This window comes from Melanostigma gelatinosum (assembly GCF_949748355.1).
Source record: "Melanostigma gelatinosum genome assembly, chromosome: 15".
Taxonomy (NCBI): Eukaryota; Metazoa; Chordata; class Actinopteri; order Perciformes; family Zoarcidae; genus Melanostigma; species Melanostigma gelatinosum.
The window spans coordinates 23,543,782-23,557,400 of record NC_136648.1 but is presented as its reverse complement, the minus strand read 5'-3'; the positions used below and the strand labels follow the sequence as shown (position 1 = coordinate 23,557,400).

Genomic DNA, 13,619 nt, shown 5'->3' with positions numbered 1-13,619 from the left:
ATGAAGTTTATTCTTTTAAGTGCTGTGGCACCATGACCAAGGACATGGAGCTGTGTTGAACATAATTGGGTTGGCTGTGATCCATCCAGGAGCAACAATGTTCAACATAATGTATTGTACATAAGTATACTTTTGCATCTACTGTGAACTTATCATCATAATTCTCCGAAAAGCAATATGACACTATGAAGGAGTTGTAACAGTGCGTTTATAAGTCTGCTCATTAGACTAGAGCAGCGGTTCCCAAACTTTTTAGGCCGCGCACCCCCTTCTACATCCCGATCGGGTTCGCGCACCCCTCCCCCCCCCCCCTTAATAAAAAAAAAAAAAAAAAAAGAAGCAACAGAGCCCAGGTAGAGGTGTGTTCAGCGTCACAGACAGCTTGCGCACAGCTGCGAAGGATTTCACTAATGCTAACGCTAATGCTAATGCTAACGCTGCGCTCTCTCGGCTCCTGTTAATCCTATGGTGTGGTGGCTAGCTAACGTTAAGTTAGCTAACACTTCCTCAGCTCACTAACTCGCTAGCGATCCACTGGTGTTGGTCTTCGTCACCACCGTCGTTTGTTGCGGGAGTAGCAGGTGCTTCCATTTCTGCTTCCATCATGAAATCAGTCATCGTAGAGTGGAATGCTACTCATGTAGGATCGCTAGCTTATAGCATGTAGCATCATGGGCATCACTGGGAATCAAAACACCGCGGCTTTGAGAGCACTTGTTTGCAATTGCGCATTCACGTGATTAACCAATGATTTAACTTGCTGCTAGGACCACTGATTCACCAAACCTGCTTGCTTGCAGTCTGTGTTCCACCACAGTCCCCGACGCTGCTCTCATGATTCATTTTGTTTCTGAAGATAGATTTGATTTTGTAGCGAGTAACGAAGGTTTCAGGGGAAATGTATCGGAGTAAAAGTATCAGTTTTCTTTGCAAAATGTAGTGAAGTAAAAGTAAAAGTCAACAGAAATATAAATAGTAAAGTAAAGTACAGATATCCAAAAAAACGACTTAAGTACAGTAACAAAGTATTTCTACTTCGTTACTGTACACCACTGCTTAAAGGTGACATCTACCATGCCCAATGTATCCAAGCTTTGGCCAGTCACAGCTTGTGAATCAGAATCAGAATCAGAAAAAAAAGTTTATTTGCCATTGTATGTTGAACATATAAGGAATTTGACATGACGGGACGTGCGTAACATTTAACAACAATCAACAGTAACAACCCAAACATGATGAACTTCTGTTTTATGGGTCTTTTTGCAAGAGAAGGTATTGACATCTTGGTCTGCTTATAAATGAAATAGTGGAGCCGGTATCGAGCATGATGTGCATATCAGTGCCCCTAACAATTCCATTTATATAGGAGGTGAAATCTTTACTTCCAGTGTTCTCTGTTTCACTCACAGGCCTTGTCTGTTGTCGGATGCTATCGTTTTGTTTCAGTGAGGCAGACCTCTGGGGCTTCCAGAGAAGTAGCTGATGAGTGCCCCGCATCATCAGCTAGTGTCCGTTTCCCTGTTCAAATCTGCCATGATCTTTGTAGTCAGTTTTGGTGGGGCTCTGCTGGCCTTTGTCCTCATAATCTTGGAATGATACATGTTTGGAATAGGGGCTTCGGCGACGAGAGTCATAGTGGTGTCTGCTGGGTGAGGTTTGCCTCCATCTCCTTTCCTCAAAAGGACCAGAGGCATGGGCGGAGTAGTGCGTGTCTCTGTAAGGCTGTCGGTACCTTTCAGGTTCCCTGCGGGTGAAGTCCTGATGGTGGCGGCTTACATGAGAATAGCGTTCCGGAGACAATTCATGGGAACGTGAATATCTGGATGGTGTTAGGGTTTAAATCAGAAGGATGCGAGGCTTCAGCCGGCTGCAGGGAGATTTCTGCTTCAAGCTTCCTACTGCGAACGCGCATCAGAAAAACGGAACTGGATCCGGTTTCAAAATTAAACAATATTTAATGTACTACACAAACATCACTTACAAACTGAATCAACTATCAACTTTTTATTTTTTTATTTAATATACTATATTGATCCCTTTAAGGGGGAAATTTGTCTCTGCATTTGACCCATCCCTGTATATAGGGAGCAGTGGGCTGCCCATGACAGGTGCCCGGGGAGCAGTGTATTGCTCAGGTACACTTCGACACGTGACACGTCCCAGTCGAGGATCGAACCATTGATCTTCCGGTTCCCAGACAACCCTCTAAACCCAGTGAGTCACGGTCGCATTACATGGAGTTGGTCAGTGCCAGCGACCGCTGTCGAGCCCCTCTGTGAGCTCTGTTGAAGCTGGAGGAGGATTCAGCAGGTCGATGGTCTGTCCTTCCCGGAGCTTCAGAACTGCCTGCTTCAGATTCCACCTGCAGGGAGGGAAAAACACAGGTTTTGTGGAATCAAATATGCACACATGCTTTGCATGAAACTCCCAAAGTCACATATAAGTGTCACTCTAACGTGCATTCAAATCTGTATGTCACTTTACAAGCATCATCACAGTTTGCATGATTCCCCTTATGTCACCATACAAGTTGTTGTTGTTTATATGAATACAATTTAAATGAAAAAGAGAAAAAAGTGGAATATAGATCAGAGGATGTAGCGATTCCTAAATACACTCAGCTAGTCGCATCACAGGTCTTCTAGCTCTGAAACACCTGAGCCAATGCTCATGTGTAATTGGTCACAATATATCATAAATTATGTGATACAGTAGTTTTTGCATTATTCTATATTTCTGGATAGAATAATGAAATGCCACTTTTGCTTAGAGGTTGGAAAATATGCAGTGATGCACATGATTAATGAGCCAATGAGAAACAGGCAGAGTAACAAGTTATAACCGACCCGTCTGTGTGTGTAGATGTGTGTGCGCAGTTTCTTGGTGCATCCTGGTGTCATTTGCAAATAGAGCATTTTTTATTGAAATTGTTTATTTACTACATTGTAGGTATTATTCAATAATTGAAGCAATGCATTTAATTTGCTCTTGATCACTAAAATAATGTGACTTTGTACCAATTTCCATCAGCGACTTGCTTCGCACTGCTTGAATGAACCTTGCACCTGGCAGCCATATTGAGCATCAGCAAGTATCAATGCACATTTTTAAACTGGGTCCTATTTAACAAATTGTTGGCGTGCCTGCATACTGTATGCCTGTGTTTACCCTCTGCCAGAAAAGTTCTGGTTTAGCGTCTCTCTCTTTAGCCCTCTTCAAAAAAAAAGCCCAGTCTGTTCTGATTGGTCAGCGCTTCTGTGCAAAGCGTTCCCTGATATTTTTCCCTGGTAAATAATGCTATTATTATATCTCTCTTTCTCATTAACTTGATATTTATGTCATGCATAAACTCAGTGGACATACTCTCTGCTTCACCTTTGACTTTACAGGTACAAAAATAAAATTGACATCTTATACAACATTTACAATGCTCTTCTCAATCAGATAACTACGCACATCTCCATTGAAATGTGTAAAAGTGTCTGTGAAATGCAGTGTTCCTTCAGTTTGTTCCTTTCGCGTTCAAGTTCCTTCATTTCCTTATTCAGTCAGTTTAAATATTCAACAGTCAGTTTCAGTTCCAAAGTCAAAAGGAATAAGTCAAGTCGTAATATGTGTTGCTTTCTTAATCCTACCACACTGGTGCACTCAGGTGATGAGAAATGAAGAAACGCTTGTTTTCTCCTCAGCAACAAAGAAAATCTTGATCCTACTCCTCGAGGTAAGGAGATGATTAGTTCAGTGGTGGCTCGCCATCTTCCTCGTCAGGAAGAGTTCAATATCCAGCAATATCAAAGGTATCCAGGGAACATCAAAAACCATGCCAAGACGCTGCTAAACGTTGTAAACTCGTGGCACAAAGCTCTCTGAATCACCTCTCACGTTGCATGAGTGCAGTCTCACAAAGCGCTGTGTCTCTGCCAGTTTAAACCAGGGGTGTCAAACTCAAGGCACGCGGACCGAATCCGGTCCGCCACGTCATTTTGTGCAGCCAGCGAAAAAAAAAGTTTTAAAAAGTTAAAAAAATAAATTAAAAACATTTATTCAAAATTAGACTTGATCATAAAAATATCGCCATAGTCGAAATTATGAGCTAGAAAGTCAAAGTTATGAGATAGAAGTCATAATTATAATTATGAGATACTTGAAGCAGCTCTTCATAGGTTACCCTACATTTAAACGTGGCTTTACAACAGATACTACTTTACGTGGGATTGTGCAAACGCACCCTTGAAAGGATTTTAAGCTTTGAACAAAGTTATTGTAATAACTTGTGTTTGATATTTGTCTTTGATATTTTCTTTAATAGTTTGATCTTTGATAGAGTAATGTGGGTTTATTAACCCTCAATTAAAAGGATTTAAGTTATAATAACTTAAAATATATTTTTACATTTATATAACTGCATGTACAATATTTTTCCACTTGATAATAATCAAATGCAGAGAGAGTTATTTACCAATATGTTAGGAGTAGTTAGTTATAGTCTTATAGTTACAACCGGCCCTTTGTGGGCGAGCGTGATGTGATGTTGCCCAGAGTGGAGATGAGTTTCACACCACTAGTTTAAACAGGTATCACTTCGGCTGAACTACTTTATGAAACAGATAGTACTCGTTCCCTCGCGCATTCTCTTACTCTGTAACGTCGAACGTCTTTCTGGTAGGGCGGGACTTATTTTCCTTTCCCCAATCGGGAGTCTGCATTCCCCGAAATAACCAATGAGAAGCGTATCTGGGTAAAACTGCTGTGATTGACACTTTGTTTAACAACAGAAATAAGGTTAAATTAAAATTACATTAAAGACTTAAATTATCTGCTGGGTTACATCACAAATAGAAAAATAATCCTAAAAATAAAGATATTAGGGGCTCAAATTCTCTACCTGGTTACATTACACATGACGACACATGAAGTGCGGCAGCATGTCAACTGAACTGAAGGTGGAATCACTGATCTCATATAAACGTGACAGTTTTACTTGTCAGACAGTTATTGCCAAATATGATGTGAAATGTTTCAAAGCTGCAGATCACATTTTAAACTATTTCACATTACTGTAAAGAATAATATATACAGTATAGTATAATTCATATTGTACTCAAATAAAGTTTGACTCAAAGATAAATGTGTTATGTGCTCACAGTCAGCATTTATTACTGACTGTTCTACAGAACCATCAGGAAACACATCAATGCTTTGGGACCTCGTTTTACATAGAAATAGGACCATATTTTGATCAGCTCCTTTTAGGGTGTTCTTTATGACACTCTGGGGGTCTGTAGACACATATTTATGTTTAAAAGCCATGAAAAAGTGAATTTTGCATGAGCTTTAATTGTGATTTTCATTAAAATCCGAATAGAACAGAATGTACTCACCTGTTCGTATCAGGGTCTTGAATTGAAGAAGTATACAGATAACCTCCAGTTTGTGAACCAGTCACAGGGATCTTTATCTGCAACACAATGCAAATTCAAATGAATCTGCACATGTGTAGACAGGTACCAGAGCTCCTCACATAATGATTGTGTGGTACAGCTGCCCATCATCTGAATCCCACACCAATCACATGTTTGACTGCCAGATAGATGGATAACTTTATCAATCTCGAGAATGGAAACTAGTTTGGTCAGCCAAGCAAAATAACAAAAGATACACAGGTCCAAAAGCTTACAGATGAAAGACATACTCCCACAATAGTATAACACAAACACATATTCCAAGAGGATATTAGTGTAAACTAGAAAATGCATTTCCTGCTGAAAATGCGTTGGAATGCTGAAAGCTGAAATTAATTGTAAACAAATTGCTGAAAAAACAGAAATGGGAGACTACCCGTCTGAAAAATGTTGAAGCCCGAAAGCATTTAAACTGCACTGCTGAAGAACCTTCTAGTTGAAATGTCTAACTGTGGTGTCTGCAGCTGAAAGTATGAGGAAGAAGAAGGCTTTGAAAGTTGAAGTATAACAGGATTTGAAGATTTTCTCCAGAGATCCCATTCAAAAGAAAATTGCAAAAAGCTTAATAATTCAAAAAGTTTAAAGATTACAAATATGAAAAGTCAAAGCACCCCTCTCCTGAAAGAGCTGAACATTTTGAAAGGGAAAAGTCCTCTCAAAATCTCATAGACCTGAATCACTGTATGAGAGAGACACACAGAGAGATAGAGACATATATATATAGAGAGAAGAGAGTGAGAAAGACAGGCAGACAGACAGTTTTATGTACTGAGTGAGTGAGACACACAGACAGACAGTTTTATGTACTGAGTGAAGGTGCGTTCACACCAAATGCGGCGCGAATTATTCGCGCGAGTAGATTACATACAAAGTCTATGCACAGACGCGATGAGACTGGAGTGACGTGAATTTGCGATGGCGCGGCGCGATTGACACAAATTCGCGTCAAACGGCAAATCGCCCCAAACAAAGGGGCGCAAAATTTAACATTGGTCTCTATGGAGCAGAAAGTTGGTTTTCCTCTCAATTAAAGGCGTTTGTGCCAAATGTGTAAATCTGTGGGATTCCACAGTCATTTGTCTACGACAAGGACAAGATTAGCTACTTTTCCATCCACAAATTATGCATGGAGTGAAAATTGTGGAGTCCGTGGCAAAAGACAAATTTTTTTTACAAGATTCTGAAGCTGCTCTTCACTCTAGCGGTGACATCACGCACTCTAAGCTGCGCAATACACACCCATTATAAAGTCAGAAAAGGGCTGAAAAATCATAAAAGTTAAATTGCTGCAGTTCAAAAACTGTAAAAGATATCAAAAAGATTATAACATACATTTAGCTCTGTGGATTTTATCGAGCTGTATTCACTGTGTCTAGCAAGCCACACGTCGCTGTTTACTACAGCTGTATGAACACAAAATAAACAGATTTGGCTGTGATTCAACGGCAATAAACCGACAAGCTTCCTGTAGCATCTCGGATACACTTCAAAATTCTCACCATCACTTACAGAGCACTTCACGGTCAGGCTCCGGCTTATGTAGCTGATCTACTTCGCCCCTATTCACCCGCCCGCACTCTCAGGTCAAACGCTCTAGGTCTTCTGTCAGTCCCACGCACACGATTTAAGACCCGTGGTGACCGAGCCTTTGAGGCAGTGGCCCCGAGGCTCTGGAATGCTCTGCCTGCAACTCTACGCGTTTGTGTAAAAGTAAACCCATGTCCTAGACCTGCTCTTAAAATATGTTTTACATTTTTATTTTGATTTAATTTTTATTTTATTCTTTAACATTTTTTATTCACTCTGTGTAGATAATTTATTGACCCTAGGGTCACATTGTGTTTTTTATGCTTTTAAATGTCTGCTCTGTTAAGCACTTTGTGATAGTACTGTCTGTGAAAAGCGCTATATAAATAAAATTCATTCATTCATTCATACAATATTAGTTAAGGGTTTTCTCAACATTTGAAAGTTGAAATGGTGTCTTTAGCTGAAAGTATGAGGAAGTAGAAGGATTTGAAAGTTGAAAAAGTTTAAGAGGATTTGAAATTTTTCTCCATAGAGATCCCATTCAAAACAAAATTGCAAAAAGCTTAATAATTCAAAACGTTTAAAGGTTAGAAATATGAAGAGACATAGCACACGTGTCCTTAACGAGCTGAACATTTTGATAGTTGAACGGTTTCTGTAGCTTAAATAATGCCTGGAATAAAATGCCTGGAATACTTGGAATGCTTAACAGCATTCCAACAATGAGGGGCCTGCCTAGCCACGACATTAAAAAGCAATAGAAGGAGCTACTTAGTCCAAACATCATGACCCGTGTTCTTATGTAATAACGATGCAACTTGGAAGTTTAGGACAATTACAAGAACAAGATTACCAAACAAACACGCACCGGAGACAGCATCGCCCACGTCATTCTGATGACTTACTAAACACCTGTGTACCTGTGCAGTGTGTTGATCTATGCGGTTGTTTCTGTCAGTCAGATGGATGTTGTGGACTTTTAAAGGTGGAGCACCCAGGCTTTCCATGGCGACTGGACATGCTTCCAACTTCTGAAGAGCCAGTCGGTGGTAGTCCGACTCAACAAATTTCTCTGATTGGATAGTAGACAGAAAGGTACAAAAAAGTGGACGGAAATGAAGTAAATGAAATAAAATACGTAAAAGTGCTGAAAACAGCTGAAATGTTGAAGTGTACTGATAGAGTAGTTTAACTGCTTTCCACTGGTACTCTTTGAACAGTAGTTGAAAAGTGGGTTGACATATAGCAACTCTGACAGAAGTTGAAGAGTAACCCCATTTTTATCCAGACGCAAACACCAGAGGCACAACATTCTGTTGAATGTTGTGCCTCTGGCCTCAGCCTGCCTCACTGTGAAAATAAGCTCCATATACAGTGGTGGCTGTTGGAACATGTTCTAGATGAGCTGTGCCACATCAATTTCAGCAAACATCCCAGAATGATTTAATGCAAAAAATGAAGGTATCAAACACACATTACTACTTTGCAGTTAAATATTTAACATTTATTCCAACATGAAAAAAATCAGAAAATAACACTTTGACAAACACGTCAGGACATCTTATTTTTGTCACCCTCACAGGGAATATAATAATATTCAGTATAATATAAAACACACACACACATATATATAATATAACATGTGTATTTATTGAGATGTCCTATGGACCTTGTTATAGGAGGTAAAGATCAGGAGAAGTAAACATGAAGGGTAATTATGAATACTGATGTTAAATTAAGCTATGATGAGTTTTCACTGTTAATTTAACATCTATATTACATGTTGATGCCTCCATGACCAAGTTAAGCAGATGAGACTGAGGACAACTATGTAGAAGAAAAGATGTTCACTTTGTCTAATATGTAGCTTGACAGAGTTCTCCATGTGTGTCCTGGTGTTATCCCACCTGTTTAGGCTGGCGTTTGTGTAAAAGTAAACCCATGTCCTAGACCTGCTCTTAAAATGTTTTACATTTTTTTTTTTTTTTTTTTTTTTTTACTTTTCTCTGTGTATATAATTTATTGACCCTAGGGTCACATTGTGTTTTTTATGCTTTTAAATGTCTGCTCTGTTAAGCACTTTGTGAAAAGCGCTATATAAATAAAATTCATTCATTCATTATCATGTTTCCTTACCTCCTCATCCCTCACTCCGGTAACTGTCCGTGCTGGATCCGTCCCCGTTGTTTTAAAAAGCTAAATAAGTTATTAGCATGACGTCATCCAGCTAGCCAAACCTGTCTGGTGTACAGCTAGTACAGAAGCTCCGCATGTACTGCTTCCCTTTCCCGCGAGTCTGCTGTCTGATTGTGAGGTCAGGCTGATCTGGGAACAGCTCTTTGGCCTCAAGTTTTTCCGCCAAACTTCTCCTCTCAAACGGGTCTTGGAGTAGTGCTCGTGCTCACCTGTAGAGACTAGTGCTGGCGAGGACACGCAATACAAATGTTGCCCATGGCTAAATGTATTTGAGGGCACTGATTGGCTAAATTGTATGTCATACATTCATATCTTTAATCAGCAATTGGCTAAACCGCTTCATAGACCCGCCTCCTGTGGGCGATTCTTCCAGAGCTGCTGAGACATGCAGACAGGCGGAGAGGACGAGCAGGAAAAGCATATATTTTGCGGCGATATCATATTTTACACATATTACTGGGTGCATTCCATCGTTCAAAAACACAAATATTGACAATTTGTATAATTTATTATAATTGTTTTTTCTGTGGCTCAAGGGGCACCCTACTGTAACCTGGAGAGGAGTGGTTACACTCCTGTGTTTACCCCGGGAAACAGAAGCACAGCTGCTCGCAACACAAGTGTATAAGAGCGCCTGCTAGTTCAGTATGTGCGAACCGGAGGTTAAAGCAGTTGACGTTTTATTTGAAGTAAAAGCAACAAATGTAGTTAAAGGCCGGGTTGGTAAATTTCAGAAACTAGCAAGAGGCCGCTAGATTTTAAAAAAATGATCCAACTTAAAAAGCATCCCAGTGTGGCCAACTTTTTACCAGTAAAAGTAGCTTAATCTAGCAAGAAAGTTGCCAAGTCGCCAACATTGACAGCTCGTCCCTTCAGGCCTCCCTCAAAAGCAACTCCCCCAAAATGATCACAATGAACATCAACATATCATCATGAATGTAAATAACAAACATGGCCGTTGTTAGTACTCACAGTTGTTAAGATAGCAGCCTGTGGAAGTCTCCGGTGATGAGCAATGAGTGCACGGGCAGAATACACACAGACAGGCAGGTAACCCGTCCAATCATTACATCTGGGCCAAATTACAGATTATTACCAATCCTGCCTTTAAGTGTCCAATGATGTGTAAGCACCAGAAACCCAGACAGCCATGTTTCAATTCTCTCATGAGCATTTAACAGAACAGCGGGATCGGGCATTTGAGCTGCATTTATTCATTTTCTGAATGCGTTCCGGACTGAAAAAAGTTAAGTGAGCGCGACCTCAAGTCGGAGCAACAACTCAAAACTTGTATTTGTGTAGCGCTTTTCTAGTCTCTCGACCACTTTAACACGACACGTCATCATTCGCCAAAACACACCAATTTATTCACTGATGGCAGGCGCTACCATGCAAGGTGCCACCTGCCCATCTGAGTAAGCAAATCTGAGTAAGTGGGAAAGTACCTTTGCTTTTTGCAATCTGTTTATTATTCTGTAAGAAACAGGGTTTTCCTGCGATTATACAGTTTATACATTTTCGCGCCATGCCCAATTTAGTGCCACAATGTTCACGTCTTGCAGAAGCAGTGCATAAATCATCTACCAGTCATTTCCTTAGAATGCCGGTTTGGAACTGGTTTATTAATTGGAGATGATACGCACTGATACGAGGATTAATCACACGAAAGGTGAGCTATGTAGTTAGCGAATAAATAAAGGAAAACTATGTCTGTGTTATAAATTGTATTCATTGTAAAAATGGTATTCATTATAAAAATGCAGCATAGTGAGGGCATTTCATACACAACATTTTTCTACATTCAGGCTGTATTTACCCAGTTGAAAGGCAGAGGACCAATGCTGTGAAAATACAAACCGTAGTATTGTGTTGTTTATGCTTATGGGACCTCCAGTCGGACCCTCCTCGAGCCGTGAAGTCCTGGGCTCAGAGAGCCACTCAACCTCTATGCTAAAGACGGTAGCCTAGGTAAGTCTTTTCTTTTCAACCGTCCCAATACAGCAGGTTAGAGCCGCTGCATCTTTTAATAAAAATAGCAGTATTTGGCAGTTTGCAAATAATAAAATATATTACCATATCAATATTTTGTCCAACTTCTACTAAGTACACACACATACACACAGCTCATTTGTACTCACTCTGCAGCAGATAGTACATGGTGCCGATCCCGGCCCCGGTCAGCACGGTGGTGAAGATGGTGAGCTGCTGCAGCTGACTGGTGGAAACCCTCATCTCTTCTTCCTGGGCTGGTCACTTTAATGCAGTGGTTCTCAAACTCGTTCTGTCACGCCCCACTTTGGAGGAAGAAAAATGTTCATGCCCCACCAAAATGATCAATGTTGAACTTTTATTGAAATAACAACATTTTGTGACTCCTCCATCTGTGCTTTTTCAAATAATAGAATAAAGAAAATTGCAATCACTTTGAAGTCAACCAGATTGCTCCATCAGACAAAAACAAATACAATGTGCAATCACTTAGAACAATGCAAATAAAGTTCTATCTGTGCAAAAAAAGAACTCATATTTGGCAAAAAATTGCTTATTGTGGCTGCAATTAACCTGTTTTGCACTGAATATCTTTTCAAGATAATAACAATAACGTGCAACCTGTGCAAAAGAAAAGAAAATGAGTGCAGATATGTGTGAGCCACCAAGTTTTATCAGTATTAGTTATTATTATTTCCACTACAGATCTTTTTAAAACGGGGTTGCAGACTTGATACGGCCACTCTCACTTCATGCTCAATGTTGAGCTTAGATCTGTATTTTGTTTTGAGAGAGGCAACAGCAGAAAAGCCGATCTCACAGAGGTAGGATGTGGTGAAGGGAAGCACACTGAGCTACACATGTGAGTCGCCAAGAATCTTGGCCGTCGCGCATGCGCAAGCGTAACCTGTTAACGGAGTAACGTAAACATTTACACGAAAGTACAGGCATTTCGCCATGTATTTATCAATGACTTAGTTTTATGTCCGTGTACTTTTGTAATTTGTGAAGTTCTCAATAAAGTTCTTGAAATAAAAAAATTCTGCATTTCCCACTGCGCCCCACAGAAATACTGAGAAATACTGCTTTAATGGGAACAATGCATACGACACAGAACAGCTGTTTCACTTGATCTTTTTGACAAAGAAGTGAATCATTAGCAATGAAACGGTTCTCAAACTAAAGGTTACTGAGAATAAGTTATTTATCAGTGGAGAGGGAATTGTAGTTCTTTGATACATATTGAGTTTGTGACATTAAAAAAGCAACTCAAAGCTCAGTGGAAGTCACGTCAAACAATTCAATTAAATATAGATTCATGTGGAAATGTGCGTGTATCTGCATTTTATGTTATCTTTTTTTATGGCTGTCAGTGAAACACTTTGATGCTCGTTTTGATGTATGTTCTATAAATAAGCGTTATTGTTATCAATCATAAACAATGTTTTTAGATTAAACCTTTGTTGCATAACATGCGACTAATAGCCAACAAGCTAGCTTTAAATATTACAACTACACAGAAAAATAGATTTGCTACAAAACGTGGTGTTTGTTGTCAAATCTAAGAGCCAATCAGCTCTTTGATCAGGCGACAGTCAGGCGTTTCCCATCATGCCCTGGGGCATGCAGTCCATAAAACGTCTGGATTTCAAAGTGAAAGATTCTGGGAAGAAACAACTTGAAGAAAGCTCTGAAATGTTGGCCAACATTTGAATAAAGTTCGAATTATTCGTATATTGGAATCATATTCTATTTAGGTCTGCTACACTGAACAAAATGCTGTTTATAGAAATGACTGACAGCTCATAAAAGAGGTACCTTTAGATTTCTCTGAGCAACAAACTAATATGCAACCAGGATTTAGATTCTGACCTTTGATAGGGACTGACTCAAAGAGGAAATAACAGCGTATGGTTCTGGATGAGAGAAAGTCAGGGTTTATTGAGAAAAGCACGTTGGGTTCCCAGAGTCACCCTGAGGGTCATCAGAGCTTTCACTGAACCGCTTCAGAACAGCAGCTGGATCAACATGTTTACAATCAGAGAACATTGTATTTGACACACATGCTATTGAGGAGGCATGTCATCTCGCTGAATCTCACTCAAGTTCACTGATGAAAAGTGTCATCTCTGATGTGACACAAAGCTGTGCTCGTGTCTCCAGCTGTGGTCTACCTGCTACACGCCTTCGCTCGAGTTTGGGTTTCTTAACGCGCACGTTTGCAACAAATGTTGTTGCTCACCTAAAAACGGAATCTGAAAACATTCTCACCTTGTTTTACAGCGGAGAGAGGACGCGGCTCTGTTTACATCCGTAAACGTCACACGGATCGTATCCAATTGGATGTGGGTGCGCTCCCTTAATACACAGGCGTGTGCCGCTCATGTTCAGGCAGGCGGTGTCTGTACTGCTACTATATATATAGAAAGTTTCACGTTCCAT

General features: G+C 40.0%; 1 protein-coding gene across 1 annotated transcript; it reads right to left on the bottom strand.

The window, feature by feature from the left end:
* Window positions 1–1,146: 1,146 nt before the first annotated feature.
* coa1 (cytochrome C oxidase assembly factor 1) lies at window positions 1,147–13,502 on the bottom strand. The gene is made up of 5 exons (XM_079284759.1): window positions 13,449–13,502; window positions 11,327–11,482; window positions 7,913–8,064; window positions 5,382–5,458; window positions 1,147–2,362 (listed from the first exon to the last, which is right to left on the bottom strand). The coding sequence occupies exons 2-5, from the start codon at window positions 11,418–11,420 to the stop codon at window positions 2,245–2,247; spliced, it is 441 nt and encodes a 146-aa protein (XP_079140885.1). The 5' UTR covers window positions 11,421–11,482; window positions 13,449–13,502; the 3' UTR covers window positions 1,147–2,244.
* Window positions 13,503–13,619: the final 117 nt, after the last annotated feature.

What these genes read in the sequence shown, in the direction of transcription:
- coa1 (XM_079284759.1), bottom strand. Translation starts at nt 11,420, where the DNA reads ATGAGGGTTTCCACCAGTCAGCTGCAGCAGCTCACCATCTTCACCACC. An exon ending in CATGTACTATCTGCTGCAGA is followed by an intron (nt 8,065 to 11,326) that starts GTGAGTACAAAT and finishes CTATCCAATCAG; the next exon opens with AGAAATTTGTTGAGTCGGAC. An exon ending in CAAGACCCTGATACGAACAG is followed by an intron (nt 2,363 to 5,381) that starts GTGAGTACATTC and finishes CCCTCCCTGCAG; the next exon opens with GTGGAATCTGAAGCAGGCAG.